Source organism: Ctenopharyngodon idella, chromosome 3 (genome assembly GCF_019924925.1).
Source record: "Ctenopharyngodon idella isolate HZGC_01 chromosome 3, HZGC01, whole genome shotgun sequence".
Taxonomy (NCBI): domain Eukaryota; kingdom Metazoa; phylum Chordata; class Actinopteri; order Cypriniformes; family Xenocyprididae; genus Ctenopharyngodon; species Ctenopharyngodon idella.
Window position 1 is genome coordinate 42,635,411 of NC_067222.1, and position 27,904 is coordinate 42,663,314.

A 27,904-nucleotide genomic window follows, 5' to 3' on the forward strand; every position below is an offset into this window, starting at 1 on the left:
TGGGTTTTTGCTAAATCACCTGAAATAAGGTCTATGGTTAACAAAGCCTCGAAGTATTTTCACATTTTGATCTATGACATAAAACACACCAGTTATAACCCACTTGTGATTTTTTTAAACCTTTATTGTTTTTTTTAAAAACAGGCGGTTGCTAACAAATTGCTAAAAAGGACTATGGCGGGGACTTTAGACTTCATCATGACAAACAGGACATTTGGACAGAATTTCTCATGAAAAAGTGGATAAATATTCATACACAGTGCAGATCATAATCAGCAAGCATGTTTCTAAATAAAGTTTGAGGAAGCTTGGTGGTGGTGACATTGATCCGTGACATTGGTGTGCTGTAGTCCGTTTATAGCCTACTGTTACCTTTTTATATCTGACGACTTTATTTAGGCTTCAAAATGTATAAATGTTGTGTTAACGTGTAAGTGTCATAACCCTTTGTTAAACACAGAGCTTATTTTTTGCGATTTTCCAAAAGTCTATGGGAAAAATGCATAGGCTTTCGATCGAGGGAACTCGTGCGCCACTAACTTCCGGGTTGGGGTACAAAAACACATCATCCCTGAGGTACTCTATTGGCTATAGTAACAAAATCAGAATTGCATGAAAAACTCAGAATTGCAAAATGTTAATTGGCTATAATGAGAAATAAATTTAGAATTGTGAGATATAAACTCAGAATTCCAAAATGTTAATTCGCTATAGTGTGAAATAAATTTAGAATTGCAAAATGTTAACTCGCTACTGTGAGAAATAAACTTGAGAGAAATAAACTCAGACTTGCGAGAAAATGGATAGAATTGAGAGAAATAAACTCAGAATTGAGAGATTTTAACTCGCTATTGCGAGAAATAGTCATAATTGCAAGAAATAAACTCAATTGTGAGAAATAACCTCCGAATTCTGAGAAAAAGGATAGAATTGAGAGAAATAAACTCAGAATTGCAAGATTAACACTACTGCGAGAAATAAATTCAGAATTGAAAGAAATAAACTCAGAATTGCGAGAAATAAACTCAGAATTGCGAGAAATAAACTCAGAATTGCGAGAAATAAACTCAGAATTGCGAGAAATAAACTCAGAATTCTGAGAAAAAGGATAGAATTGAGAGAAATAAACTCAGACTTGCAATATAAACACAAAATTTAGAGAAATAAACTCACTAGAATTGCAAGATTTTAACTCACTATTGCGAGAAATAAATTCAGAATTGAGAGAAATAAACTCAGAATTAATAAACTCAGACTTGCAATATACTCATAATTGCAAGAAATAACCTCAGAATTCTGAGAAAAAGGATAATATTGAGAGAAATAAACTCAGACTTGCGAGAAAAAGGTTAGAATTGTGAAAAGTAAACTCATAATTGAAAGAAATAAACTCAGAATTGAGAGAAAAAGGTTAGAATTGTGAAAAATAAACTCAGAATTGAGAGAAATAACCTTCAAATTCTGAGAAAAAGGATAGAATTGAGAGAAATAAACTCAGAATTGAGAGAAATAAACTCAGACTTGAAAGAAATAAACTCAGACTTGCAATATACTCATAATTGCGAGAAATAACCTCAGAATTCTGAGAAAAAGGATAGAATTGCAAGATTTAAATCAGAATTATGAGATATAATCTCAGAATAATCGGAGCAATTCCAATATAGTCCTCGCACCATCGTTGCTCGGGCCCAAATTATGGGAAAGATGCCAGGATTGCGAAAAATTAACTCAACATTGCAAGGTAACTCATTATTGCAGGAAATAAACTCAGACTTGCGAAAAAAAAAAAGCTGCGGGATATAAACTCAGAATTGCAAGATGTTAACTTGTTACTGTGAGGAAAAAAAAACCCCTCAAAATTATGGGAAAAAAGTTAGAATTACGAGATGTAAACTTAGAATCGCATGGTGTTAAATCGTCAGACTTGCGAGATATAAATCAGAATTGTGAGATTTAAACTTGCAATTGCCAGATTTTTTTTTCCCGGTGGCAGAAACAAGCTTCCATAAAAGACACTGCCAATCACTAAAGCGAAGGGAGTCTTTGTTGGAAGAGGAACTACTGAAAGGAGATCTCAAGGTGTGTGCGCGTGTGTGTGTAAAAAATCACTCATTTGGGTCTTTGCATGTGCTCGTACCTGTTGGGACTCCAGGGTATTGTGGGAGTGAGGCTGACATCTGGAAACAGGATGCTGTTATCTCTGATGCGATCCAGAGCGTAGTGCATCTCACACAGAGGAAGTCTGTTCAACTGAAACTGCAGCTCCACCTTGCATCCAAACACACACAAACACACCTGCTGTTCAAACAGACTCTGCCAAGACTTTCTGTATTTATTTGCAAACGCTTTTATAGCAGCGCCTGCCATGTGCTACAGACAACACCTCAAACAGTTGACTGAAAATGCCTTTTAAAGAAAAGGAACACTTGGAATGAAAAAGACTCATAGGACTTTTGGCCCATTTACAATCACAGCAATTATGATTAATCCATTTTCATCCCACCTGGACTGTTTCAAAACCCATGTAATGTTCCGGGACAATTTTACAATCATTTAAGGAACAGTGTCAAATGATCATTCATGGCAACAAAAGCCCAGCCCACACAGGGATTCCACCTGACAAAAGGATTTAACACTAAATACATCGAGAGAGAGAGAGAGAGAGAGAGTGTGTGTGTTATGCTGGAGGGCACAGTGATAAATAGGATCAGTTAGATGGAGTAAAAAGGGTAAATTAGGCCAAATCCTGCTCTTTGTAGGGCAGCCTGCTTGGTGACGGCATCTCTGGGGTTTCTGCCGTCGCAGTTCAATTTACAACGGTAAATGGCATAAACACTGCTTAAACTAATCCCATCTCTGGTATGTCTCTCTATGACGTGATAACTGAGACTGTACACAACAACAGAAAAAAAAAAAAAAAGCTAAAACATCTTGCTGTTTACATCAACACTGACAAACTCATTTCTAATTGATTGTTTTCCAACAAGAGAAAAGCTTGACAAGAGAAACATTAAATATTTAACAGTTTGAAAGTTACAAGACTTATGAAGTTTGTGAGACATGAAGTTAAAACACATGGGCCCCAGGTGGTTGCTAGGTATGTATGCGAGATAGGGCGTTGCTATGCTAGAGTGTTTTGGCTAGTTTATGTTGCTATGGAGTTCTGGTGGGTTGCTAGGGCATTGCTAATTGGATTCTAAGGTGTATTTCAGTCAGTTTATAAGAGTTGATAGAGGTTACTACTGTTTTATAACTGGTCACTAGGGCGTTGCTAGGTTGTGCTAGATGTTCTGGGTAGTTGCTAGGGTGTTCTGGCTGTTTTATAAGAGTAGATGGAAGATGCTAGAGTGTTCTGTCTTGTTGCTAGGCTAGAGTATTCCAGTCAGTTTATATGAGTTGATAGAGGTCACTAGGGTTTTTTAAATGGTCACTAGGGCGTTGCTAGGTTGGATGTTTTGGCTAGTTGCTAGGGTGTTCTGGATATTTTATAAGAGTAGATAGAAGTTGCTGTAGATCCAAGATAGAAGTTGCTGTTCTGTCTGGATGCTAGGCTAGGGTATTTCTAGTTGGTTTATAAGAGTTGATAGAGGTTTCTAGCTTTTTTTTTTAACTGGTCACTAGGGTGTTGCTAAGTTGAATGTTTTGGCTGGTTGCTAGGGTGTTCTAGCTATTGTATAAGAGTAGACAGAAGTTGCTAGGGTGTTCTGTCTGGTTGCTAGGGTATTCGAGTCAATATATAAGAGTTGATACAGGTTACTAGGTTTTTTTTTTTTTTTTAACTGGTCACTAGGGCGTTGCTAGGGTGTTCTGGATATTTTATAAGAGTAGACAGAAGTTGCTAGGGTTTTCCAGTCAGTTTATAAGAGTTAATAGAGGTTACTAAGATTTTTCAATTGGTCACTAGGGTGTTGCTAAATTGGATGTTTTGGCTGGTTGCTAGGGTGTTCTAGCTATTGTATAAGAGTAGATTAGAAGTTGCTAGGGTGTTCTGTCTGGTTGCTAGGGTATTCCAGTCAATATATAAGAGTTGATACAGGTTACTAGTTTTTTTTTTTTTTTTTAACTGGTCACTAGGCCATTGCTAGGGTGTTCTGGCTATTTCATAAGAGTAGACAGAAGTTGCTAGGGTGTTCTGTCTTGCTGCTAGGCTAGAGTATTCCAGTCGGTTTATAAGAGTTGATAGAGGTTACTAGGGTTTTTTTTTAACTGCTCACTAGGGCGTTGCTAGGTTGGATGTTTTGGCTAGTTGCTAGGGTGTTCTGGATATTTTATAATAGTAGATAGAAGTTGCTGTAGATCCAAGATAGAAGTTGCTGTTCTGTCTGGATGCTAGGCTAGGGTATTTCTAGTTGGTTTATAAGAGTTGATAGAGGTTTCTAGCTTTTTTTTTTAACTGGTCACTAGGGTGTTGCTAAGTTGAATGTTTTGGCTGGTTGCTAGGGTGTTCTAGCTATTGTATAAGAGTAGACAGAAGTTGCTAGGGTGTTCTGTCTGGTTGCTAGGGTATTCGAGTCAATATATAAGAGTTGATACAGGTTACTAGGTTTTTTTTTTTTTTTTTTTTTTTTAACTGGTCACTAGGGCGTTGCTAGGGTGTTCTGGATATTTTATAAGAGTAGACAGAAGTTGCTAGGGTTTTCCAGTCAGTTTATAAGAGTTAATAGAGGTTACTAAGATTTTTCAATTGGTCACTAGGGTGTTGCTAAATTGGATGTTTTGGCTGGTTGCTAGGGTGTTCTAGCTATTGTATAAGAGTAGATTAGAAGTTGCTAGGGTGTTCTGTCTGGTTGCTAGGGTATTCCAGTCAATATATAAGAGTTGATACAGGTTACTAGTTTTTTTTTTTTTTTTAACTGGTCACTAGGCCATTGCTAGGGTGTTCTGGCTATTTCATAAGAGTAGACAGAAGTTGCTAGTGTGTTCTGTCTTGCTGCTAGGCTAGAGTATTCCAGTCGGTTTATAAGAGTTGATAGAGGTTACTAGGGTTTTTTTTTTAACTGCTCACTAGGGCGTTGCTAGGTTGGATGTTCTGGCTGGTTGCTAGGGTGTTCTGGCTAGTTTACTGGAGATGATAGAAGTTGCTAGGGAGTTCTTGTGGGTTGCTAGGGCATTGCTAATTCGTTTCTTGGGTGTTCTGGTCGATTGCTATACATTGCTAAGATGTTCTGTCTGGTTGCGAATGCTAATGTGTCCAACCTGGATTATAGAAGTAAATAGAAGTTGTTATGGAATTCTGGTGGGTTGCTAGGGTGTCGCTAATTGGTTTCTAGGGTGATCTGGCTGGTTGCTAGGATGCTCTGGTGGGTTGCTAGGTGTGGCTATAGAGTGCAACAGTTGGGGCCTGAAAGTAAATATCCCATTAATTTTCTCCATAGGGAAAGAGATTTTTAAATGTAACTCAAACCTTTAAAGACAGCCTTACTGTGACATACAAGGCTGTTAACAGATGGTACTTGCTTCTGTTGAAAAAAAGATTTATTTAAAATCTGATTTTTAAAATTCCTGGTGAAAAACTACATTACCCATGATGCTGTAGAGAAAATTCCACAAATCAGAGAGTCCAAGCTAAATGGGCCAAAAGAGCCCTTTAGTGCCGCCCACTCCCATGAAGCACTGCAAAACTCTTCTAGCACTCTCAAAACACATTTTTGTGTATATGTGTAAAAACAGGTGAATATTTTGCAATAAACTTAAAATATATATTGTTTTATATATACACAATCAACATTTTTTAAATAATTTGTTTTATATTTTACCATCAGTTTTAATTTGATTATGCTGTTCGCAATGCTTCATGGGATTGTAGTTCTTTCCCCTCACTAAAACCTTTAAGTACACATTCTTGAACTTTCATATTTTTGTCAGACTTTCAAATACTTATTTGCTTCAAATCAAAGTTTGTAGTGTTGTGATTCTCTTTGTAGCTGGTTGGCTTGGTTCATAGCGCTTTAACGAAGACTATTATGAAATCCCTATGGGAGAAATGAATGGAAAAAATACTTCTGGAAACAGTGCCGCTGAAAAGTGGACGGGCGCTGTTGCTCTCTATAGGTTTTTAGGGTGATCTGGCTATTTTAAAGGACTAGAGAGAAGTTGCTAGAGTGTTTCTGGGTGGTTACCAAGCTTTTTGACAAGCCAACAAAATTATTGTTTGTGTGTGTGTTTTGGTGTCTAACTGAATGATGTTATAATATACCTGTAGCTCCTGATCCGCCACCAGCCCCAGCTCATCACAGCAGTCCTTACAGATCCGCAGAAAGATGTAGTCCTTCGTCTTTTCCTCAATCAGGGCTTCATACACGCGCTCCTTGGCTCCGGCCGTCTGGTTCTGACCCATCCGCTCCTTGAAGACGGGCAGCAGCAGCACAGAGTTGACCTTTGTCATGACCAGTCGCCCAGCCAGCGTATCTTCAGACAGTGTCTCTGTCAGCTTGAAGCGTGCAAACAGCTGTCCGTTCTGAGCGTACTTAGCGCCGCCAGAAATGCCAGTCAACATAAAGCTTGTCACGAGCTGCAGGTTAACCTTGATGTTGAACCTATGAAGAAAAGCAGCACGTTTAGGAAAACATATCGCAAGCTTGGGATAACCAATCACCAGTTACTGTTACTGTGTATCACCAATAGAGGCTAACTACTGGCCATAGTTCACATGTCAGGAACTATATTCTCAGGAAGAACAATACATCAATAATTAATCAAAATATTTAACAAAATCTGATGCAAAACCCCTACACTTTCCATCTTCAATTAAAAAAAAACAAAAAAAAAAAAACAATGCTGACTTGCTTTTTCAAATAGGACCACCAATGACCTCTAGTGGTAACAAGTTGGAATTATTATAAAGACCATTAAATAACATTTCAGAATTGTGAAAAAGATACATAACAACCCAAGTTTTATGCAAATTTCAGGAAATCATACTTTTGGATGCTTTTATATCCATGTCAAACCACAAAGATGCATGCTGGTCTGTTGTTGTGCTATTATCAACTTCATATTTACCCACCCCTACATTTCACATTATAGAAGCAAACTATGACTGGTTGATGTCAGTCGAAAAGCCACTTTCTGTCTAAGCAGGCGGTTCCCAGACGTGATGGACTACTCACTTGCTGACTTCTTTGTACTGAGCGATCTCCTCGATGTAGAGCAGGTCGTGCAGGCGGGGCTGGTAATTGTCTCTGGTGAGGGTTTTGTCCAGCACAGACTGGGTGAAGAGCTGGTCGGCTGAGAGGGGGATCTGATAGCGGGTCAGTAGACTGCGCTCTAGATCCATGTTCTCATTGGGGACAAACTCCACGATGGTTTTACATGACGAGTCCCAGCGCTTAGCTGTCATCAGGAGTTGCTGTCGAGCCTGCATCAGGTGCTCCAGATCTGTGGGATTATGGGTAGTAGATAATGGTAAATTGCTGATCTAGGGTCCAACTTGACAACATATTGATATGTATGCAGTTGGGATCTTCAGGAAGATGTACATTTCAAAGGCAAGAATCAAAATACTCAAAATACTAGAATGATAATGTATATTTTTAGAGGGACAGAACAAAAAAAAAAGTCTGTCATTATTTACACATCCTCATGTCTAAATATCCCAGTAGAGGAGATAATTAGTAGAAACAGTAGTAGCAAATAATGGCTTACTTTCTGTAGAGCTTCAAATGAAGTTACATTATAGTTGAATACACTATAATTTAAAAGTCTGGGGTCAGTAAGACTTATGTTTTTTCTTATGTTCACCAAGGCTGCATTTATTTGATCAAAAATGCAGTAAAAACAGTAATATTGGAAAATGATTAATATTTCTATGTGAATATATTTTAAAATGTAATTTATTCCTGTGATGGTAAAGCTGAATTTTCAGCATCATTACTCCAGTCTTCAGCGTCACATGATCCTTCAGAAATCATTCTGATATGCTGATTTGAGGCTCAAGAAACATTTATGACTGTAACTGTTATCAATATTTTTGTGGAAACCGGATTCTTTTGATGAAAAGAAAGTTCAAAAGAACAGCATTTTAAAAAAAATATTTTTCTGTAATGTAAAAGTCTGTAATGTCACTTTTTTAATGTCATAAATTTAATACATCCTCGCTGAGTATTACTTCCTTAAAAAACATGCACACACACACACACACACACACACACACACACACAGACACAGACACACACAGACACAGACACACACACACACAATATAACAATCTTATTGACCCCAAACTTTTGAATGGTAGTCTAGATGTAGCTATTATTGCACAGTTATTTCATTTATTTAGTTGTTTTATGCCCTGTCAGTACTTAAGGTTATTTTCACGGCAAGATCAGTTTCAAATTAAAGAAAAAAAATAGGTAAATAAACAAATTTAAAAGGAGATAGCTGAAAGATAGACAAACAGGATAAATGTATACTGTATATTAAAATGTCAATGAATATTTATTTTGTAAAAACCTCAAATTACTTTTTTTGCAATTAAAAAAAAAAAAAAACCAATCACTATATATATATATATATATATATATATATATATATATATATATATATATATATATATATATATATATATATATTTTTTTTTTTTTTTTTTTTTAGTGGTTAAACGGATCGTTGTTGATCCATGATCCGTACGGACCAAGCCCCACGTTTCGGCACGCATGTGATTCGCGGATCAATTGCAAGTTTAACCGCAATAGAGTGAAAGGTTATCATTTGCACATGTTTTGTCTTGCTAGTTTACACATTAAATAGATATAAAACCATTCCAGCACTAGAAGAGGCAAAAGAGGATTTAATTCGGTATCGCACGCCACGCTATTATCGGTGCACACAGACGCACATGCATACAAGGCTCGCTCGCGCGCACAGAGAGAGAGAGAGGCGCGTTACAGATAGCTCGCAAACTCCAAATTGATTTCTCTTTCGCGTCCTAAATGCACTTAGATGGACACATACACGCATTATGTCAGTCAAAATACCTCTCTCGGCAAGTACACTGGTAAATACATTCAGTTATGTCTTAAGTGAACAAGGTGAGAATTCGGAAGTGTATCTATCGGATGTGTGCGTGCATGGAGTCTTACTCTTAAAGTGACAGCAACCTATAAATACCTGCTGTTGTCTGTCATGTAAATCAAACAGCAAAACACAGCTTTAACAAAAATCAATCTATATTAAATTTATACAGTGAACAGTGTCATTTTACATTTAATTACTACATTTCTGTACATGAAAATTAATACTACAGTTAGACCTTATACTTTATGATGTATTTATCTATGCTTGTAATTGGTGTACAGTATTTGTTCTTTTTACAGTCTGTTCACTTGCCTTTAATAATGTATTAGTTAGGCTAGTAGTTTCTGCTGTGGTATCGGAGTAGTTAAAGTGGGCTAAGTAATAAATGGAAAGTTACCCCTCACCCCCCAGTTTTTTTTTGTTTTTTTTTTGTGCTGATCCGAAAAATGATCCGATCCGTGAGTTTTGTGATCCGTTGAACCACTAATATATACACACATATATTTCTACAGGAGACACTTAACATTGACTTATTTTTGAAAACAAACAAAACAAAAAAAAAAAAAAACAACAACAGCAGAGTTCATCAGCAAAGTTCAACAGAAGAAAAGTCATATATGCTTGGAACCACATCTTTCAATTCTTTTCCCAATTCTTTAATAAGTAATTCTGAAGCATTTTCCCGCTGTCCTACCTTCGATGGAGGCGGCGTCCACCATCACTCGCTGCATGAGCACGGGCTCAGAGCCAAAATCAAACACCACGGTCTGTCGGAAGGTTCCGAAGATCTCTGTACTGAAGGAGACCACCACAGTGTAAAGGCAGTGGTCCATGCCGTTCTGCACCAGGCCGGCTACGCTCCACTCCTGGCAGCCGCCCTCAGACACCTCCTGAGGCACCTGGGCAGACGCGTCCCCGGCCGAGACCGCCGTGATGGAGAAATGTGGCCGGTTGGCGTCGTAAAGCAGAGCGATGCGGTGTAGCGTGCGAACCGGCTGTATGAGACAAAACAAATTCCTGTTTGCATCGGCCAAGATTTTAATTCCATATGCAGGAAATAGGAAATTCAACAAAGCAAAAAACAAGTTAGCAGATTGGATAACACTATTCAGTATCATTATTTGCCATTAATCTGCAGGCTTTTTAAAATCAAATTTAAGGCTTTTAAAGACCTTTTTAATACCTGCAAAAATAAAATTAATACCATATTGGGGGTGGGGGATGTAGGTCAATGTTCATAATAACATCCTAAACCATAAAATGACTGTGAAAACAATGATTTAAACATGCAGCACTCAAATTTATTTAAATTACAGCATTTTTGAAGTTTAAATATCCATATTGTGATTCCTGGTTTTCAGTAATGTTTTTTCTAAGGCACATTTATAAAATGTCCTAATTGAACTAAGGCCTAATCCTGGCTTAATCTAAACCCTTTCTGTGAAACCAGGCCTAAATTTGATAAAACTAAATTTAAGGATCCGTGGGGATCCTGTATTATTGCTGAAACCTTTATTACATTAACAAGCATTTTTTCTTAAGTAAAATTGATTTTGCATTGACTTTAACTTGGAACATTCTCAGTTATGAATACTAATTCGACTCTCCACACTCTGTGGCTGGTGAAAAAAAAAAAAAGAGCGAGATTGTCCAAACCTTGCAGAAGAGCGTGAATGTCCAGGAGTGAGATGATTTCTTGGTGTTGACGGTAATAGAGAGATCGGTGCTGTGCTCCACCGCAACTCCATCCACACAGTCATTCATCTGCACGACACCACAAACCATCAAATCAATAGACAAGCAGGAACATCTGGGATGGATCACATATAACCACTTCTGACTGTATTGACTGTATAGGGCCACAGTATGGAAAAATATTGATTCTGTAAAAATATACAGTGTTGGTTGTAGAGGAGTTGCCTGAAAGTGACTTTAGAGCAGTGATGCACCAAAATGATTTTTTTTTTTTTTTTTTTTTTTTTTTTTAAACACCAAAACCGACGACAGGCTAAGTAAAAATATAATGAATATGTAATATAGTGCACAATCTGCACATATTTAGCAAAACGCTATTCTCTATAGTTATTTTTCTCTTGCTGACTATTGAGTATATGGACATTGAATGGCTTTCCAGATGTAAACAAGACGTATGTAAAAATGTAATGACAGGTAATGTAACATGACATTGTTTACAAGCTGTTTTATTGACGTTTTTCCGCGGATGAAACACTGATTGAGTGATTACATGAGATATAATACATTTCAGTCATAATTGTGAATACTGAATGGTAGGCACACTATGAAAAATGTTTACTGAAGTTTTGGCATCAACTGAAAACAGCATGGACTAAAAGATCTTGATTCGTCTATTAAAAACGACAAATTAATATTGTCAACCCAGCACTAGCGTCCACACTGCTGAGGGCTGTCAAAATGGGTGAAAAACTACATTTTATACTTAAATTTTACTAATATTCAAATTTAAAAAGGCATAAATTCAGTTAGAGGGGAAACAAAAGCTTTTGGCTTCTCCTGAGACCACAAGAGGGCACAATGAGCAAAATATCAATGCACCCCATTAAACGGTTTACTCAAAGCAATGAAATGACACAACCGTCTAAAAAAAAGTGATAATGTTTTAACGTTTATAAATCAAATATAATTTCATAAATTACATAAAAACAATTATGAACAAAACAGCATCATGTATTTATGCATAGTTTAATACAAAGAGCCGAAGCACCGATCACAGAGTACTTTTTTTACACTTGAAGTCCCCTTTTAGCCAATTTTTTCTCTTATAACTCATCTTTGATCATAAAAATGACATATTTAAAAAAAAAAAAAAAAAAAAATTCCTGTGAAAAAAAAATTGTTTATGCCTTAAAATAGCTGAATGTAACTACACACTTGCTTCATTTAGTATACGCAGATCCATGAATATGCTAATTAGCCCTGCCTCCGCTCGCTTGCACGAGCTCAGACGAGATCCACTCGGTCAACTTACTGAGGTAAACGCTGCACAATTGTATCGCTCTTTACAACGACAGACACATAACGGTAATTAATATGATTAGCCTTTTGCTTGACTACATTATCAAACTAATAATGTGTTGCTAATGTTACAAACCATGTTCCCGTTCGCGAGTCAGACAGCTGCCTTCTAACAATCAGTATCCTTAGAAACGCTTTAAAACGTCAGGAGAAAGACGTATAGTTCATCATAACATCGTAATATACATTATACACCCGCTATATTGCTAAATCTACCCAATTTTTTGTATCAACAGACATGATTTTTTAAAAGTTGAACTTTTTATCTCGTGCAAAATGCGAGTGCAAAGGTCAAGGCGTCCATCTAGTGCACGTTTACATAGAAAACAATGGAAAAGGAGCGCAGAAAATGCGTTCTGTGTGAACGGCTTGGCCACGGTTTTAATGTAATAAAGATCTTCTCTATTTCTGCAATGTTTTGAATGAGCAAAACCACATCAAGTGGGTTAAATTAGATAGGCTAAGAAAAACATTAAAACACAACAACGACTCTTATACGTATCATCGTCACACATCTTGTATGCCACTGATAAGGCTGCCTGACGCACACCTAAAATTCAAATGTACCATTTTTGCATTTAAATGTGGATTTTTATTTTAAATTTGACAAATATTCGAAATTCTCCCTAGCTGACAAGTTTACCTGTTGTAGCTTATCTACATTGTGTGCATGATGACAGTCAAACCATGCCATCGGAGAACATATAATTAACTTTCACTGTTTCAGTTAATGATTTCGGCTGAAACCAAAAATTTATTTTCAGACAAATATTTTTGGTAGCTGAAATTTCGGTGCATCACTACTTCAGAGTACTGGTTGAAGCTTACTAAAGGGAAACAAAACACCTGTCTAGCGAACTGTTGAGATATTCAATCAAGAGGACTGTACCACTCTCTCCGGCGTGAGGGAGTTGATCCATTTCTCAATGAGCGCCTCCATGTAGTTCTCGGTGAAGTGCTTGCCCTCCTGCTGCTGTTTGAGGCGGATGAGTCGAGAGGCATAGCGCCGCTGCCATTCTGTCAGCTCCTCCTGAGAGTGAGCCGAGGTGCATTGAGCTCCGTACCGACACAGACCCTGCTCTAAAAACCTGACAAAATATCAACAAAACACCACATTATAATCAATCGACAACAGAGAGCAACAACACATGATCTGATCACCTGGACAAGGAAGTTGTGAAGAAAATCTTAAGTTTCACACAAATTATGGTACTATACAAGTTTCTAGATTAATATGACTTACAAATCATTATAAAAATCAATAAAAGTTAGGTTAATTTAACATTATTCTGTTATTTTTGGTGTCAGCCACACTAAAATCAATACTATTTGCTGACAGGACTGGTGTACCTTTTACACAATGTGTATTCCTCACTACTAGTGACCCCTCGAGGAGGAGGACGAAACTGCCAGCCTTCCTGAACATCTGTGCAGAAAATATCACAAAGAAAGAAAGAGAAAAAAAAAAGGAAAGATAGCATGTCAGTGCAAACACAAGCTCACAGAAGAGCTAGAATATCAGAGATGAAAATGGATCCTGGATGTATTGTGAAACTGAAGAGGAACTCACCCTCCTCATTCTCTTCAGGCAACTCCGGCACCATTTTACTCCTCACAGCCTGCAATTGAGACAAAGCTTGTGATTCATGGGCAAAAACACACACTATCATCTAACATGTCTCTTAGTTATGCACAAAAGCTGTGGTGAGAGGTACTAATCAAGGGTGACCCATGTGCTTTTCACAGAGAAATGAAAACGCAAGTGACGCTGACTGCACGTAATTCCTTTCGAATGGGAAATATAAGACAATCATAGCAACACAAACTGACCTCTATTTCTGAGAGGAGCCTCTTCAGTCTTGTCATGTCTTTCGTCATGATCCCATTCTATGACAACCAAAATACTTTAGTAAATTTCAGCTATTTAAAAAGTAAAAAGTTTACAATATAAATGTGATGTTTACAGGACAACTGTAAAGTTCAGAAAATAGCAAAAGCAAAAAAAGTTTACAATGCAACAGTACATTTTAGAGCAAAACAGTAAAGCTTACAGAAGCCTAAAGTTGAGAGCAAAATTGAAGTTTACAGTGCAATTGACCCTTCGCCAGGAGTTTGACAAGCGTTCTAACCAATCATAACGCCGAATCCGCCATTTTGTCCGACAAAGCAGTCAGGAGTTAGAAGATTAACCTCGGTGGACTTGAACTTGAAAAATTGTGTACCGACGTCTTTACGCGTTTGAAACAACATTCCTTCTGATGTTCATTCATGTTTATTTGATACTATAAATTAACTAGTAGGAAGAGATGATCGGTTCACGAGCCGCTTGAGCTGAGGTGCTACAGTGATCTGTCACGACACATTAAAGAGCCACAAAACGGTTTTTATTGTTCGAATTTCTTAAAAAAAAAATTACACAGTTTGAAAGCTGGGACTTTGTTTAATATCATAAGTAACCTGATCTGTATTGCCTGTCGACGTGCTGTCAGTTTTTTTCTTTCGTTTTGTTAATCTGTTGTTTAAGTGAATATATTTTGTGTATTTATTCCTTTTATTTAGGCTATATGAGTTTATTTTGCACTGCAGGCGCATGATATGAATCCACCTTTTCTGTTGTTTGCGCGTGTAAAACGAAACCACTGGAAAACAAATATTGTTATTTTTTAATGAGTCAGACATTTAGGCTATCCATTCTAATTTAATTTAATTTAGCCTTTTAATTCTAGTTTCTTGTCGGTTTAAACAGAAATAAACATTATTAGCGCCGCGGGTATAGGCCTAGGTTGATATCAATACACGAATCCAATATAGTCTGTTACACACACGTGTGACAAAACTGTGTTTACGGGAATATTTTGACAATTTTCTGTGTATTTGTCCACGAAATAACCTATGAGGCGGCGCTCTGGATGTGCACGGAGCTCAGAAAACAGCGTGCGGGGCCTACAGAAGTGTTGTCTGCTTCATCTCGCGCTTGAATGTTTAAAAAATAAAAATACATTGTTAATAAGTAAAATCAAAATGTTAATTTTATAAAGAGTAGCCTAGGCCTATTCGATTCCTGGCCTTGAGTGAATGTGATTCCAGAATAGATTTTTTTATTCCTAACCCTATTAATTAGCTACTATAGGCTACAAAATATTTTGTTTATGCTATTGCATGTGAATAAATATGTGAATGGTAATTTGTATTTTTTTTTCTCTCTCGATATTGGCGATTATTGTCTGTAACTGACTTTTACTAATCGACATCGCGATACTTGCAAGACATCGCCGATATACGATAATATCATCATATCGCCCAGCCCTAATGGAAGCTCAACTCAATTTTACTTTAGCTTAATCTCGAATTGGTGATTTAAAAGCGAGGTGCAAAAGAGCGGAATCCCCCTCTCAGTGACACCGGTATTACTGGTGTTGTCTCGCGTCGATTAACCGGTGGGAAAATTTTCTCACCATCACAACCCTATTACAAAGCAACTGGAAAATTGAGAGCAAAATTGTGAATCTTACAATGCAATTGTAAAGCTTGTACAATTGTAAAACTGTAAAGCTCACAGAACACCTAAAAGTTGAGAGCAAAATTGTGAATTTTCAAGTGCAGTTTACAGAACAATTTAAAATTCCATACATTCAAATTAACTAAAAATAAAAGACAATACAAGATTTTACAAGCATTATTTAAATCTGAAATACATTTCATGATGTCAAGTTTGGAACACAATACATTAAGCTAACTAATTTGGAAAGGAATTCTGGGTTGGTTTACCAGTGGTTCTCCATAGAGCGCTTTAGAGAGAACGCTGCACACTTCCTGTAAGCTTCCATCCAGCAGCATACTCTGAAGCCCTGCCCTGAAACTGCCATCTCCCTTCCCCAGCTCCTCAGCAAACACTACGTGAACAAACACACGAGTGATCAAACCAGCCCACACTCAAACCAGACATCCCATAATGGTTAAAGGAATGGTTCTATATGAGAGGCTTTTATCAAATTTCACAGGTACCACAATGTTGATACTAAATACTATTTTACAGTTTTATATTGTTTTCTTTTTTTAAATACATTATTTACAACTCTACTACAATTCATTATACTTCAATACAAGAGCTTTTTTTGGTATCTTACCATGCTGGCAGTCTTCATCAGCCTGATCGTAGTCCTTCTGTTGAATTAAATAAAAGCACAAATCGTTTACTTTACTCCTTCCTAATCAAAACATACTTAGGGGTGTTAAACTAATATTAATAAAAAAATTAATTATAGTAAAAAGTATGGGTACTGTGAAAGTTTCACATTAAATTATACGTTAAAGGGTTAGTTCACCCAAAAATGAAAATAATGTCATTTATTACTCACCCTCATGCCGTTCCACACCCGTAAGACCTTCGTTAATCTTCGGAATGCAAATTAAGATATTTTTGTTGAAATCCGATGGCTCAGTGAGGCCTGCATAGCCAGCAATGACATTTCCTCTCTCAAGATCCATTAATGTACTAAAAACATATTTAAATCAGTTCATGTGAGTACAGTGGTTCAATATTAATATTGTAAAGCGACAAGAATATTTTTGGTGCGCCAAAAAAACCCAAACTAATGACTTATATAGTGATGGCCGATTTCAAAACACTGCTTCAGGAAGATTCGGAGCGTTATGAATCTTTTGTGTTGAATCAGCAGTTCGGAGCGCCAAAGTCACGTGATTTCAGCAGTTTGGCGGTTTGACACGTGATCCGAATCATGATTCGACAAAAGATTCATAACGCTCTGAAGCTTAATGAAGCAGTGTTTTGAAATCGGCCATCACTACACAAGTTGTTATTTAGTTTTTTTGGTGCACCAAAAATATTCTCGTCGCTTTATAATATTAATATTGAACCACTGTACTCACATGAACTGATTTAAATATGTTTTTAGTACTTTAATGGATCTAGAGAGAGGAAATGTCATTGCTGGCTATGGAGGCCTCACTGAGCCATTGGATTTCAACAAAAATATCTTATCTTGTGTTCCGAAGATGAACAAAGGTCTTATGGGTGTGGAACGTCATGAGGGTGAGTAATAAATGAAGTTATTTTCATTTTTGGGTGAACTAACCCTTTAAGCATTTAAAAGTTTTGAAAGTGGCTGATAAAATCAATAGACACTGAAGATTTTCTCAGTAAACTAACTTTGATGCAACCAGTGTAATGACAATTTTCTTGACAATTTGAAGACCTTAGGAACAGACTAAATGTCAAACTGAAACCTTTCACCTGAAACTGAAACAATAAATTCAGCAGATGCTGGTTTTATGGTTGTTTACAGACTGGAAACCTCGTTCGCACTCGAGTCAAGCTAATCTTCAAAGACGGTTATATCTTTTAATTAAGAAACATTGCAGGTCAAAGATACAGGGCAGGAAATTAACACCCATCACTAGACAAACTGGGGAACTTTTTTTTTTTTAAAGTGGGCAGTTTTTTTTTGTAATTAAGTAATAATGACGCATGAAGGATGTCTGATTGGTATGGGTATGTCATGATCTTCAGTGCTGCTATGTCACTTACGTAAGTCATATATGCCTTAAAACAAAAAAAAGCATGATTTTTTCCCCCCCTTAGAAACACGTCAGTAATGTACTTTACACACATGTATATGCTAGTATGGATCCAAACCCAAGCATTACGATATTACTCACACAAACCATTTCATTTTGATGTTTTAGGTTAATAAATAACACATTTCCATACAAAGCCAAGCCCAGTGTTATGAATCCACTTCAAGTCACAAACATTAGAAAACAATGTGGATGTGCTTCTGTGTCATGCAGCCTCACCAGCTGGAGTCGTGCTGCTATGCGGTAGAGCAGGGCACGCTTTTGGAGGAGGGCTGTGCTGGGGGTCAGGGTCCGGGGCCCCATGGCCAGCAGGGCCTCTGTGCTGTGGGCCACTGCTGCCTCATACTCCTGCCTCACTAATGATCCAATGGCCTCGTCACATGACTTCTGTGGCCTCCTGTCCTCCATGACTCTGGGACAGAGTTTCTGTTATGGGAGATACAAGGGGTTAAACGCCTCGAAATTGCTATATGTAAGCACCTCTGTGCCTGGACATTTGCAGCGGCCCTAAAGAGTAAAAGAGTGGCTTAAAGGGTTAGTTCACCCAAAAATGAAATTTCTGTCATTAAGTATTCACCCTCTTGTTGTCCCCGTGTTCCGAAGACAAACGAAGGTCTTATGGGTTTGGGGCGACATGAGGGTGAGTACTTAATGACAGAAATTTCATTTTTGGGTGAACTAACCCTTTAAAAGCCACTATGAAACCAAAATTGACAACTTATTTTTTTTTTTTTCCTAGAATATTTAAGTAATTTATCCATGCACATCATTATTTTTTAAATTCATGTGCCTCATAATCTTTAATCAAAATAACGTCACCCTGCCTCTTGCAGCTCACCTCTTCTCTTCTCTAATGGTGTGTTTACTGGCACGAGGGCGGGGCAACCCATCACTCACATGAGATCCACCAATAGCAAACCACAACCATCCAATCAATCCCCCATGGACAAAATCAAGTCCCGCCCTACATTTGTTCTTGTTCGAGAAGCCGTTTCACTCGGATATACATCACAATAGGGAAGAAAAGGCTATCGTGATGCAACTTCTGTTTCATGTTGACTTTAAAAATGTCACTTGACTTCATTATTTTTGCTCATTGTCTTTAAATCAGCTGTTTTTAGTGGATGCATGAAGTCGGTTCTTCCTCAAGTTCTCACAGAGGTGTCCTAGCACAGGAACCAAAGGTGTAGAAAATCACATTAACACAACAACACAGGATCAACTAATGCTTGACAACCACAAAGTTTCACAGTACTTTTTGTCTTCATTTTGAACACTACGGCCTGGTTTCACAGACAGGGCTTAGCCTAAGCCAGGATTAGGCCTTAGTTCGATAGGTTGTTTACAATCACGTGGTTCTGGTGACACGTGAAATTCCAGTGGAGGGCAAGCAGTGAAAATTAGAATAAAAGAGATGGAGAAAAGTCCATACTATGCTGGTTTAAAAAGGTATAAATATAAAATCACAACATATGTTGGACGTGATCCTTATGTTATGAAGAGGAGCGACTTTTCTACTGAATTGAAAGACTTTCCTGCCATCGAGGCGGTAGATATAGAGAATGTGAAGCTGCCGTCACGCCGTGTTCAGTTCTAGTCTGGTTTGTTTATATCGCGCTGCCTTTCTGCTAGTGCTGTTAAAGGCAGTATTTTGATTTTCTGTCGTGATTGTGAAAAATGTCGCCATTGTAGGCCATTTATGCTAAATCCAGAATTTCAACAGGAACTGACATTATCGTTCAGGGAAAAAACTGGACGGTGTAATACAGTTTTCGCCTTTTCTACCTGAAAAAACACAATAAGGGAAGCTGGTTGAGGAGGTGACGGGAAGACGCCGTATAGCAAATAAAACAAACTATACTCTCATTCCATACTATCATTGTGCCTGCTGCACCCATGGTACGGCAGCAAAGTTCCTTGATTATTACACCGGAATGAGAGTATAGTTCCTAGCCATATCGGCCTAGAAAATCGCAACTTTTCATTTTCCGACAGTCTTAGTACACGATGTAACTACAGAAGTGTCAAGTTTTAAATAGGAAAAATATCAAAACTCTTTGGTCATTTTTTTTGAGCGAGATGCTAACGGTCTAATCAGATTCAATGAACTATGCTAAGCTATGCTAAAAGTGCTACCGCCAGACCTGGAGATCAGCTGAATGGATTCGAAAACGGTAAAACTCAACTGTTTAACTCTAGGGGAGTTGGAAAATGAGCCTATTTTCAAAAAAAGTGGAGTGTTCCTTTAAGACTTGTTTGTGAAACCGGGGGTAGATCTTTTATAGGGTGACCAGACGTCCCCGTTTTCATTGGACAGTCCCGGTTTTCCGTGTTCTGTCCCCTGAAATGTCCCTGTTTTACAGCTCATTCCAAACAACTCGCATATACATTGCAAAAAAGCCCGCAGCAGCCTGTTGGTTATCAGAGCAATCGTGTAGTGATTATTTTCACCAACAGAGGGAGCTGTGCAGCTACACTGCTACACTTGGTTGCGCATGCGCTGCTACTTCATGAAGAACGTAACCTGGATCAGAGCGTCATTATTATCAATTATAAAAAAGAACATCGTTAACGGTTTCAAGGTAGTAACATACTAACTATTCATGTTAAATTAAAGTAATACGGTTTGTATGTGTTTTATAACAGGGCCTCAGCAGGGTGAGGGATTTTGATCAATTTTAAACTTCCCTAGAAGTTCCCTAGTCACAACGCATCATTTAATGTGTTTATATAATATATAAAATAATAAAATAAATAATAATATACTTGCAACTTTGTGCTTAAAATGTGTCTAAAATGCAAAATAATAGTTAAAAATAGTTAAAAGTTAAAAAAAAAAAAAAGTTGTATAGGGCCTAGAGTATAAACAGCTTGTGGAAATTAAAACATTAAATTCAATAATGTTAAAAATATTAGTTAAATGACGTTTTATTTATCTTATTTTTTTTAAAGTGCTTTTGTAAAGTTATACTTTTGTTATGACAAAATAGGCATATTGTTTTGAACTGCTTTTACAATGGTTACTATTAATAGTGTAATAGTTTTTTTTGTGTGAATTGTATTAAAACCAGACCAAAAATCCTAATAAATCAAACTAAATCATAATTATTAATGTAATAATAATAAAACATTCAAAAATGTATTGTCCCCGTTTTTTAATTGTTAGATAATAACAAATGAGATTTCTGTGATATTTGACCACTCAAATAGGAAATGCCTCTGGTTTCCATTACGTAAGAATTATTCATAAGAATTTTCATAAGAATTAAACATTGTGAAATATTCAGTTTGAAAGGGGTGCTTGTGTTACCTTGTGTTTTAAATGAAATAGCATTTTGCTTAGATATTTTGTCATCTAATGTGGTGAAATTTAAATGTGAAGTGTAACTAAAGTGTCCAAATAGTATTTAATTTGGGATTAAGTGTTCAGTCAAGATTTCCAAAGTTTAAATTTATAATTACTAGGCAGAGGCAGAAACAACTATAAAAACAGCTGAGAGTGAGACACATACAAGTATGTTTATCTGAAGAACCGAAACTTGGTGAGAAATGTGCCGAGAGACATAAAATTACATTCAAGTACACATTTCCACACCGGTTGCGCAGGTTTGTGCAAATATTGTTGTAGTGTGGAGTCATTTTTCCTTTTCTGTAATAATTAGGTCACAGCTGTAACGTCCATCTGGGCTGAGTTAGCAGAGGCTGCTGTGAACACTTTTTCCACATTGTTTTATTTTTTGTTTTGTTTTTTTGGGTTTGTGCTAATGCTCCAAATAATTATATTCTTAGCAGCTAAACCAAAATCCAACTCATGAAGCGACATATTATGTCCTGGACCTACAGCTGACTATCACATGAGCAGACGCCAGCTATAGTTCAGCCACCACGATACTTTGGTTATGGCTGGAAGATTCACTGCACTATCAAATAAATTAAGAGTAAAAAAATAAAAGGTACTACTATCATAGTATAGTAGTGAGCATTTGAAGTGGATCAAAAAAGTTCAAAGTTGTTCTAAGAAAAAGGTTTTAGGACAACTTTGATGAAAGGTTTTGATCCACTTCAAATGTTGACTACTGTATTTTGAACATTTTGTGTTTTTTAGACATGTACAATGGTAGGAACATGTTTTTTTTGTTGTTGTTTTTTACTATTAAAAGTGTACCAGTGTGAATTCTATAATCTTTCTGCACCATGGTATTTACCAAAGTACCATAGTATTACCATCTGATATCATCACTGTACAAAGATACCAGACAGTACTTTAGAAAGGGTAATAAACAGGGATGTCCCTCAAGGATCGGTATTGGGGCCGATTTAGCTTTTTTTTTTTTTAGATTTAGTCAGGGCACTGATCAGGGAGTTGGCCATTTTAAGGGCTGTCCCAATCGCAAAATCCTTCTAGTGCAATGAAACATTCACTCCCTAAAAAGTCCCACAATGCACTGTGAAAACCAGGGAGCATCGATGCTCACTATGTTCTCGGAAGTTCTGAAGCGCGAAACGTAAATCACATGAGCCAACTCACTACACATAATGAGACAATGTTTTTTTTTAAAAATACAAACCATTATTGTTTCATTATATTTCAGCATAAACATCGCTAGACAGGAAATGAACAATCTAGCTAACATTTATAATTTATTTACAGCTGAAATGTTGCACATATGTAAAAAGCAAAGCAAATTTATCATAATGTACTACTTTAAATAACACTAAATGTGTAGTGAGTCAGGATCCTTACTAGTTCCTGAATTTGTGAACAAGATACACTGAATCACGCACTAGGAAGCTAGGAAGCCGACTGAGACACACCCGAGGTCTGTTTTAGCGCACCACATGCACTTTCAAACTTCCAGCAAATTTGATGCGCACTTTTTTTAACAAATTACTGTAAAGTCATTTATTTACTGTTTATTTTTATCTGCCATCAGACTGTCTGAGACATCATTACCATAATGTGTTGCTATATGGGTTGCCTGACAAGTAAAATACAAGCAGTTTATAAAATATAAGAAGTTTATGTCAGAAGTCCCATATTCATAATTGTGACCATACTGTTTCGTTTACAATGTAACAGATGTTTACATGTACCAATGTCTTTATACAGTGTGTGTGTATAGTTGTATATATGTGACCCTGGACCACAAAACCAGTCATAAGTCACACGAGTATATTTGTAGCAATAGCCAACAATACATTGTATGGGTCAAAATTATCGATTTTTCTTTTATGCCAAAAATCATTAGGATATTAAGTAAAGATCATGTTCAATGAAGATATTTTGTAAATTTCCTACCGTAAATATATTAAAAAATGTATGTTTGTGAGTGGATATGCATTGCTAAGGACTTCATTTGGACAACTTTAAAGGCAATTTTCTCAATATTTTGATTTTTTTGCACCCTCAGATTCCAGTTTTTCAAATAGTTGTATCTCGGCCAAATATCCTAACAAAACATACATCAATGGAAAGCTTATTTTTTCAGCTTTCAGGGTGATGTATGGATCTCAATTTCAAAAAATTCATCCTTATGACTGTTTTTTGTGGTCCAGGGTCACATATAGGCCTATAAATATAATTACTGTAGTAACTGTTATTTTTAAAATTAATAAATTTTTAAATTTTAATATTTATAAATTTACTGTTTTGACAGATGACCCTTTTTTATTTACATTTGAGCTCCTGCCCCTGAGAAACTCTCTGCACATCCCTGTATTGGATTGATGTTAATAACTTTAATGTACTTGTACTTACATTAATCGCGATTAATCGTTTGCAAAATAAAAGTCTGTTTACGTAATATATGTGTTCTGTGTATAATAATTATGTATATATAAATACACACACATACATGTATATATTAAAGAAAAAAAACATTTATATATAAAATATTTATATGTAATATAAAATATATATAAATGTTTTTTATACATGCATATATTTCTTAAATTTATACATATAAATTGTGAATTTATACATACACATAATTATTATACACAGAACACACATTACGTAAACTCAGCCCTACCTAGTAACAAACGTTAATTACCATCAGTATATATCATATACTGTAATAGTGTATACTAAAATAACTAGAAATGTCACTGGCTGCTTTGCAAATCTACTATGGAAATTGTACTCTCCAACAAAATATCATAGTTTATATAGTTATTGTTACTACTGTTAAACCATATTTGGGAAAATGGCATCACCCTCAAACTAAAATTCTTTTTATCATAAATGTCTAATTTTCTTCATATTTATAAATATTGGAAACTATTACATAATGTTTATTTTTCTTTAGAGGTTACTATCATTCTGCCCTAAAGATTTAGCTTTACATCACTGTACAAAAAAATAAAATAAAAATTAAGCTAATTTAATTTTAACATTCATTCATTTAACATTGAAAATAATGTAGCCTGGGGACTCAATAATGTGCTGCTAATAAACTTTTTTACCTTTGAAGGATGAAAATTTGATGTATTGAAACAATATATAAATGAAATGATGTTTGTTTACGCCATGTTAGCATCATGGCTATTTACATAGCAAACACAAAGGTCAATATCATAATCCATAAAATTTACATTATTATATAAAACATTTCAAATTAAATATGTAAAAATGTGATATTTCCAATGTTCATGAATTACTGGTGTGTTATACGTCAACTTATATAACATTTTTAAAAATGTAGCGTAAATGTTTACAAAAGCCATTGGCTCCTGCAAGTTGTAAATAAAGTTTGTGGCATAAAGCAAAACTTAAAAAAATATGAATACAGTCCCATATTATAACCAGGTAACATGATATAAATAACTGCGTTGTTGATATTTGCATAATGTCCAATTTCCATGTATAACACACACCATGTCCAGAGTCTCTCTCTTACACACACACACACACACATACACATACATTAGGATGGGACTGTCAAATATCACGCACAATAACACACAGTCTTAGCAAACCAACATCTAATTAACCACGAGCACACCAAACAAGGCAACAGAGCCTCAGTAAAATATATAAACACTCTATATTTGGATTCCGGGTCAGTTAATAATAGATGTCCCGTCTGAGTGTGTGGCCGCGTCTCAAAAGCTATCGAGCTGCCTATCCAGACACATTATTTAGCATCACAGACTCGTTCCGGGCGTTCGTTTCCATTGTTAGGTTCATATGTTTGACCAGGTCCATTAAAACGCGCGGTTCGAGCGTTCAAAATCCGTTTCCGACGCCAAAACGTGATGTCTAGGAAGGCAGCCCGCTAGGTTTTGAAACACAGCCACTGTGTCCATCCAGAAAGAGCAACAACAACTGCGTGTGTGCCGCCACATCAACGCGAATACACACAATCAGCCAAAGCGTGCAGCGATACAGAATGTATGATTACACGACGTTGATAATCATTATCGATCACTTCTAAATATGAGAGAAAGATTACAATACGTGTATGTGGTCTGCGATGATCGCTGCTCTCATGGCCTTGAGTTACAGCCGCCCCCGGACACACACATTCACAATATCCTGCAACATTTACAAAACAATCTGCAACCAATCTCACTCATATACACCTTGCATTGATGCATCTGTCCGTGTGTGTAAGGTGATCAACACGGATGTGAGGTGAATATCGCAGTTACACGCGAACATCTTTAGCTGCTAGTCAGAGTAGCGCAGCTGCGACCAGGCCTTTTCATCATCACATTAATCGTGCAAACGAGCGCCGCGATTCTTCGCGTTCTGACGCGCGTAATACTCGAGCTGACAGCCGCTTCTTGATGGCGGGATCGACGGTTGAGGGAGCTGAAGAGGGTGAACGGCGCACGGAAGGAAGGTGTTGGAGGAAGTCTGCACTTACCTAGCTTTACTTTCTACGCCATCTTGGATCCACTTGTCAGCTGTCGCAGTGCATTATGGGTCAAATATTTCTGCGCACCGCTTCCTGCCACTACACTCACTCCTACCAGACACACTGCAGGACCCTCATACTTTGGACCAGGGGGGTTTCTAACTTTCTGATACCCAGGAACCGCAATACTGAGTAGGCATACGCTGATTTATTTATTTATTTATTTATTTATTTATTTTAAATAAAATTCAAATTATTCAAAATATTAAAATATACATTTGTAAATATGATTCAAGGAGACATTTTCAAAGAGAAACTCCAGGGAAGCCAGGCTTAACATAAATACAAACTATGCTAACTTGATATTTTTGTTTTCACAAAAACATGAAAATAATACTATAAATACTATAATACTATAGTAATTTATAGTAAATACTATAGTGTTTTTGAACCATACTATGGTAAATTGTAGTATACTGTATATATTATAGTATTTACAACACTTTATTAATGAATGCTGCAGCATACTGTAATAATAACTATAGTGAACTGATCAACTGTAATAAATAGATACACTGCAGTTTACTGTAATAAAAACTAAAGTATACTACAGTAAACTGTAGTGTATTGTAGTATAATATACCCTATAGTAGAAAACTTAGTACAGTATTGGGTAATTTGTTTATATTAATATAGTTGTTGTGTTACCACAGCAACTATAGAATTAACACAACAAATTAATTCAAGTACTTTACTATAGTATGGTTCAAAACACTATAGTATTTACTATAAATTACTATAGTATTTTTTTCATGTATTTAGTTGCATTTCAGTCAAAATTTAGTGCTGTGAATAGAATAAAATAATTGGGATTAATCTAATTTACAAAGAGTTTTTAGAAAAAAGAAAAAAAAATCTTAGGAGTCAAGACAGCCCAAAGTTTTTTCCCCGCTAAAATATCTATCTATCTATCTGTCTGTATGTCCGTCTATTTGTCTATCTGTCCGTCCGTCCGCCTATCTATCCATCATCTATCTATCTATCTATCTATCTATCTATCCGTCTGTCTATTTGTCTATCTGTCCGTCCACCTATCTATCTATCTATCTATCTGTCTGTCCGTCCGTCCATCCGCCTATCTATCTATCTATCTATCTATCTGTCTGTCCGTCCGCCTATCTATCTATCTATCTATCTATCTATCTATCTATCTATCTATCCGTCTGTCTATTTGTCTATCTGTCTGTCTGTCCGCCTATCTATCTATCTATCTGTCTATTATCTATCTATCTATCCATCTATTATCTATCTATCTATCTGTCTATTTGTCCGTCCGTCCGTCTATCTGTCTGTTTGTCTATCTATCCGTCCGTCTATCCATCTATCTGTCCATCCATCCATTTATCTATCTGTCTGTCCATCCGTCCATCTGCCTATCTATCTATCTATCTATTCGTCCGTCCGCCTATCTATCTATCTGTCCGTCTATTTGTCTATCTGTCCGTCCGTCCGTCCATCCATCCATTTATCTGTCTATTTATGTCTGTCCGTCCATCCACCTATCTATCTATCTATCTATCTATCCGTCTGTCTATTTGTCTATCTGTCTGTCTGTCCGCCTATCTATCTATCTATCTGTCTATTATCTATCTATCTATCCATCTATTATCTATCTATCTATCTGTCTATTTGTCCGTCCGTCCGTCTATCTGTCTGTTTGTCTATCTATCCGTCCGTCCGTCTATCCATCTATCTGTCCATCCATCCATTTATCTATCTGTCTGTCCATCCGTCCATCTGCCTATCTATCTATCTATCTATTCGTCCGTCCGCCTATCTATCTATCTGTCCGTCTATTTGTCTATCTGTCCGTCCGTCCGTCCATCCATCCATTTATCTGTCTATTTATGTCTGTCCGTCCATCCACCTATCTATCTATCTATCTATCTATCTATCTATCTATCTATCCATAAGTCCATCCATCTATTTATCTATCTGTCTGTCTCTCTGTCTATCTAACTATCTGTCCGTCCGTCTGTCTCTCTGTCCGTCGGTCTGTCTGTCTATCTATCTATCTATCTGTCTTTCTATCTGTCTGTCTATCTATCTATCTGTCTGTCCGTCTGTCTAACTACCTGTCTGTCTATAGAGAGAGATTTAAAGTAATAGGCCTAGATTTATATATATTCAATATACTGAATATTGATATTAATTTATTTAATATATTTGTCACAGTATCTTGCACGTCTCATATGTTACAAGACATATAAGTGACATACCTCTAATTTTCTTAACCATTCACAAACGAACAAGGAAAAAGCAAACAAACTCTCTTTCGCTGGATTTATTGCTGCGGCTGGGGTGTGATGTTACAG

At 36.6% G+C, this 27,904-nt stretch overlaps 1 protein-coding gene across 5 annotated transcripts in view; it reads right to left on the reverse strand.

Annotated features, from left to right (window-relative positions):
- Nucleotides 1-25,644, reverse strand: part of helz (helicase with zinc finger) — a 69,750-nt gene extending 44,106 nt beyond the window's left edge. For 3 of the 5 annotated variants that reach the window (XM_051888027.1, XM_051888026.1, XM_051888024.1), the window contains exons 1-13: nt 25,252-25,274; nt 17,887-18,093; nt 16,197-16,233; nt 15,838-15,962; nt 13,900-13,956; nt 13,640-13,688; nt 13,420-13,495; nt 12,959-13,157; nt 10,672-10,779; nt 9,710-10,010; nt 7,110-7,377; nt 6,197-6,536; nt 2,138-2,268 (exon numbers count right to left, since the gene is read on the reverse strand). In XM_051888027.1, the coding sequence (XP_051743987.1) occupies nt 2,138-2,268; nt 6,197-6,536; nt 7,110-7,377; nt 9,710-10,010; nt 10,672-10,779; nt 12,959-13,157; nt 13,420-13,495; nt 13,640-13,688; nt 13,900-13,956; nt 15,838-15,962; nt 16,197-16,233; nt 17,887-18,093; nt 25,252-25,266 (1,913 nt within the window). In that variant the 5' untranslated portion in view covers nt 25,267-25,274. Of the gene's footprint in view, nt 1-2,137; nt 2,269-6,196; nt 6,537-7,109; nt 7,378-9,709; nt 10,011-10,671; nt 10,780-12,958; nt 13,158-13,419; nt 13,496-13,639; nt 13,689-13,899; nt 13,957-15,837; nt 15,963-16,196; nt 16,234-17,886; nt 18,094-25,251; nt 25,276-25,538 lie in introns of those variants that run through there. The other 2 variants (XM_051888025.1, XM_051888023.1) reach the window with 2 other exon arrangements.
- Between the last annotated feature and the right edge of the window lie 2,260 nt (nt 25,645-27,904).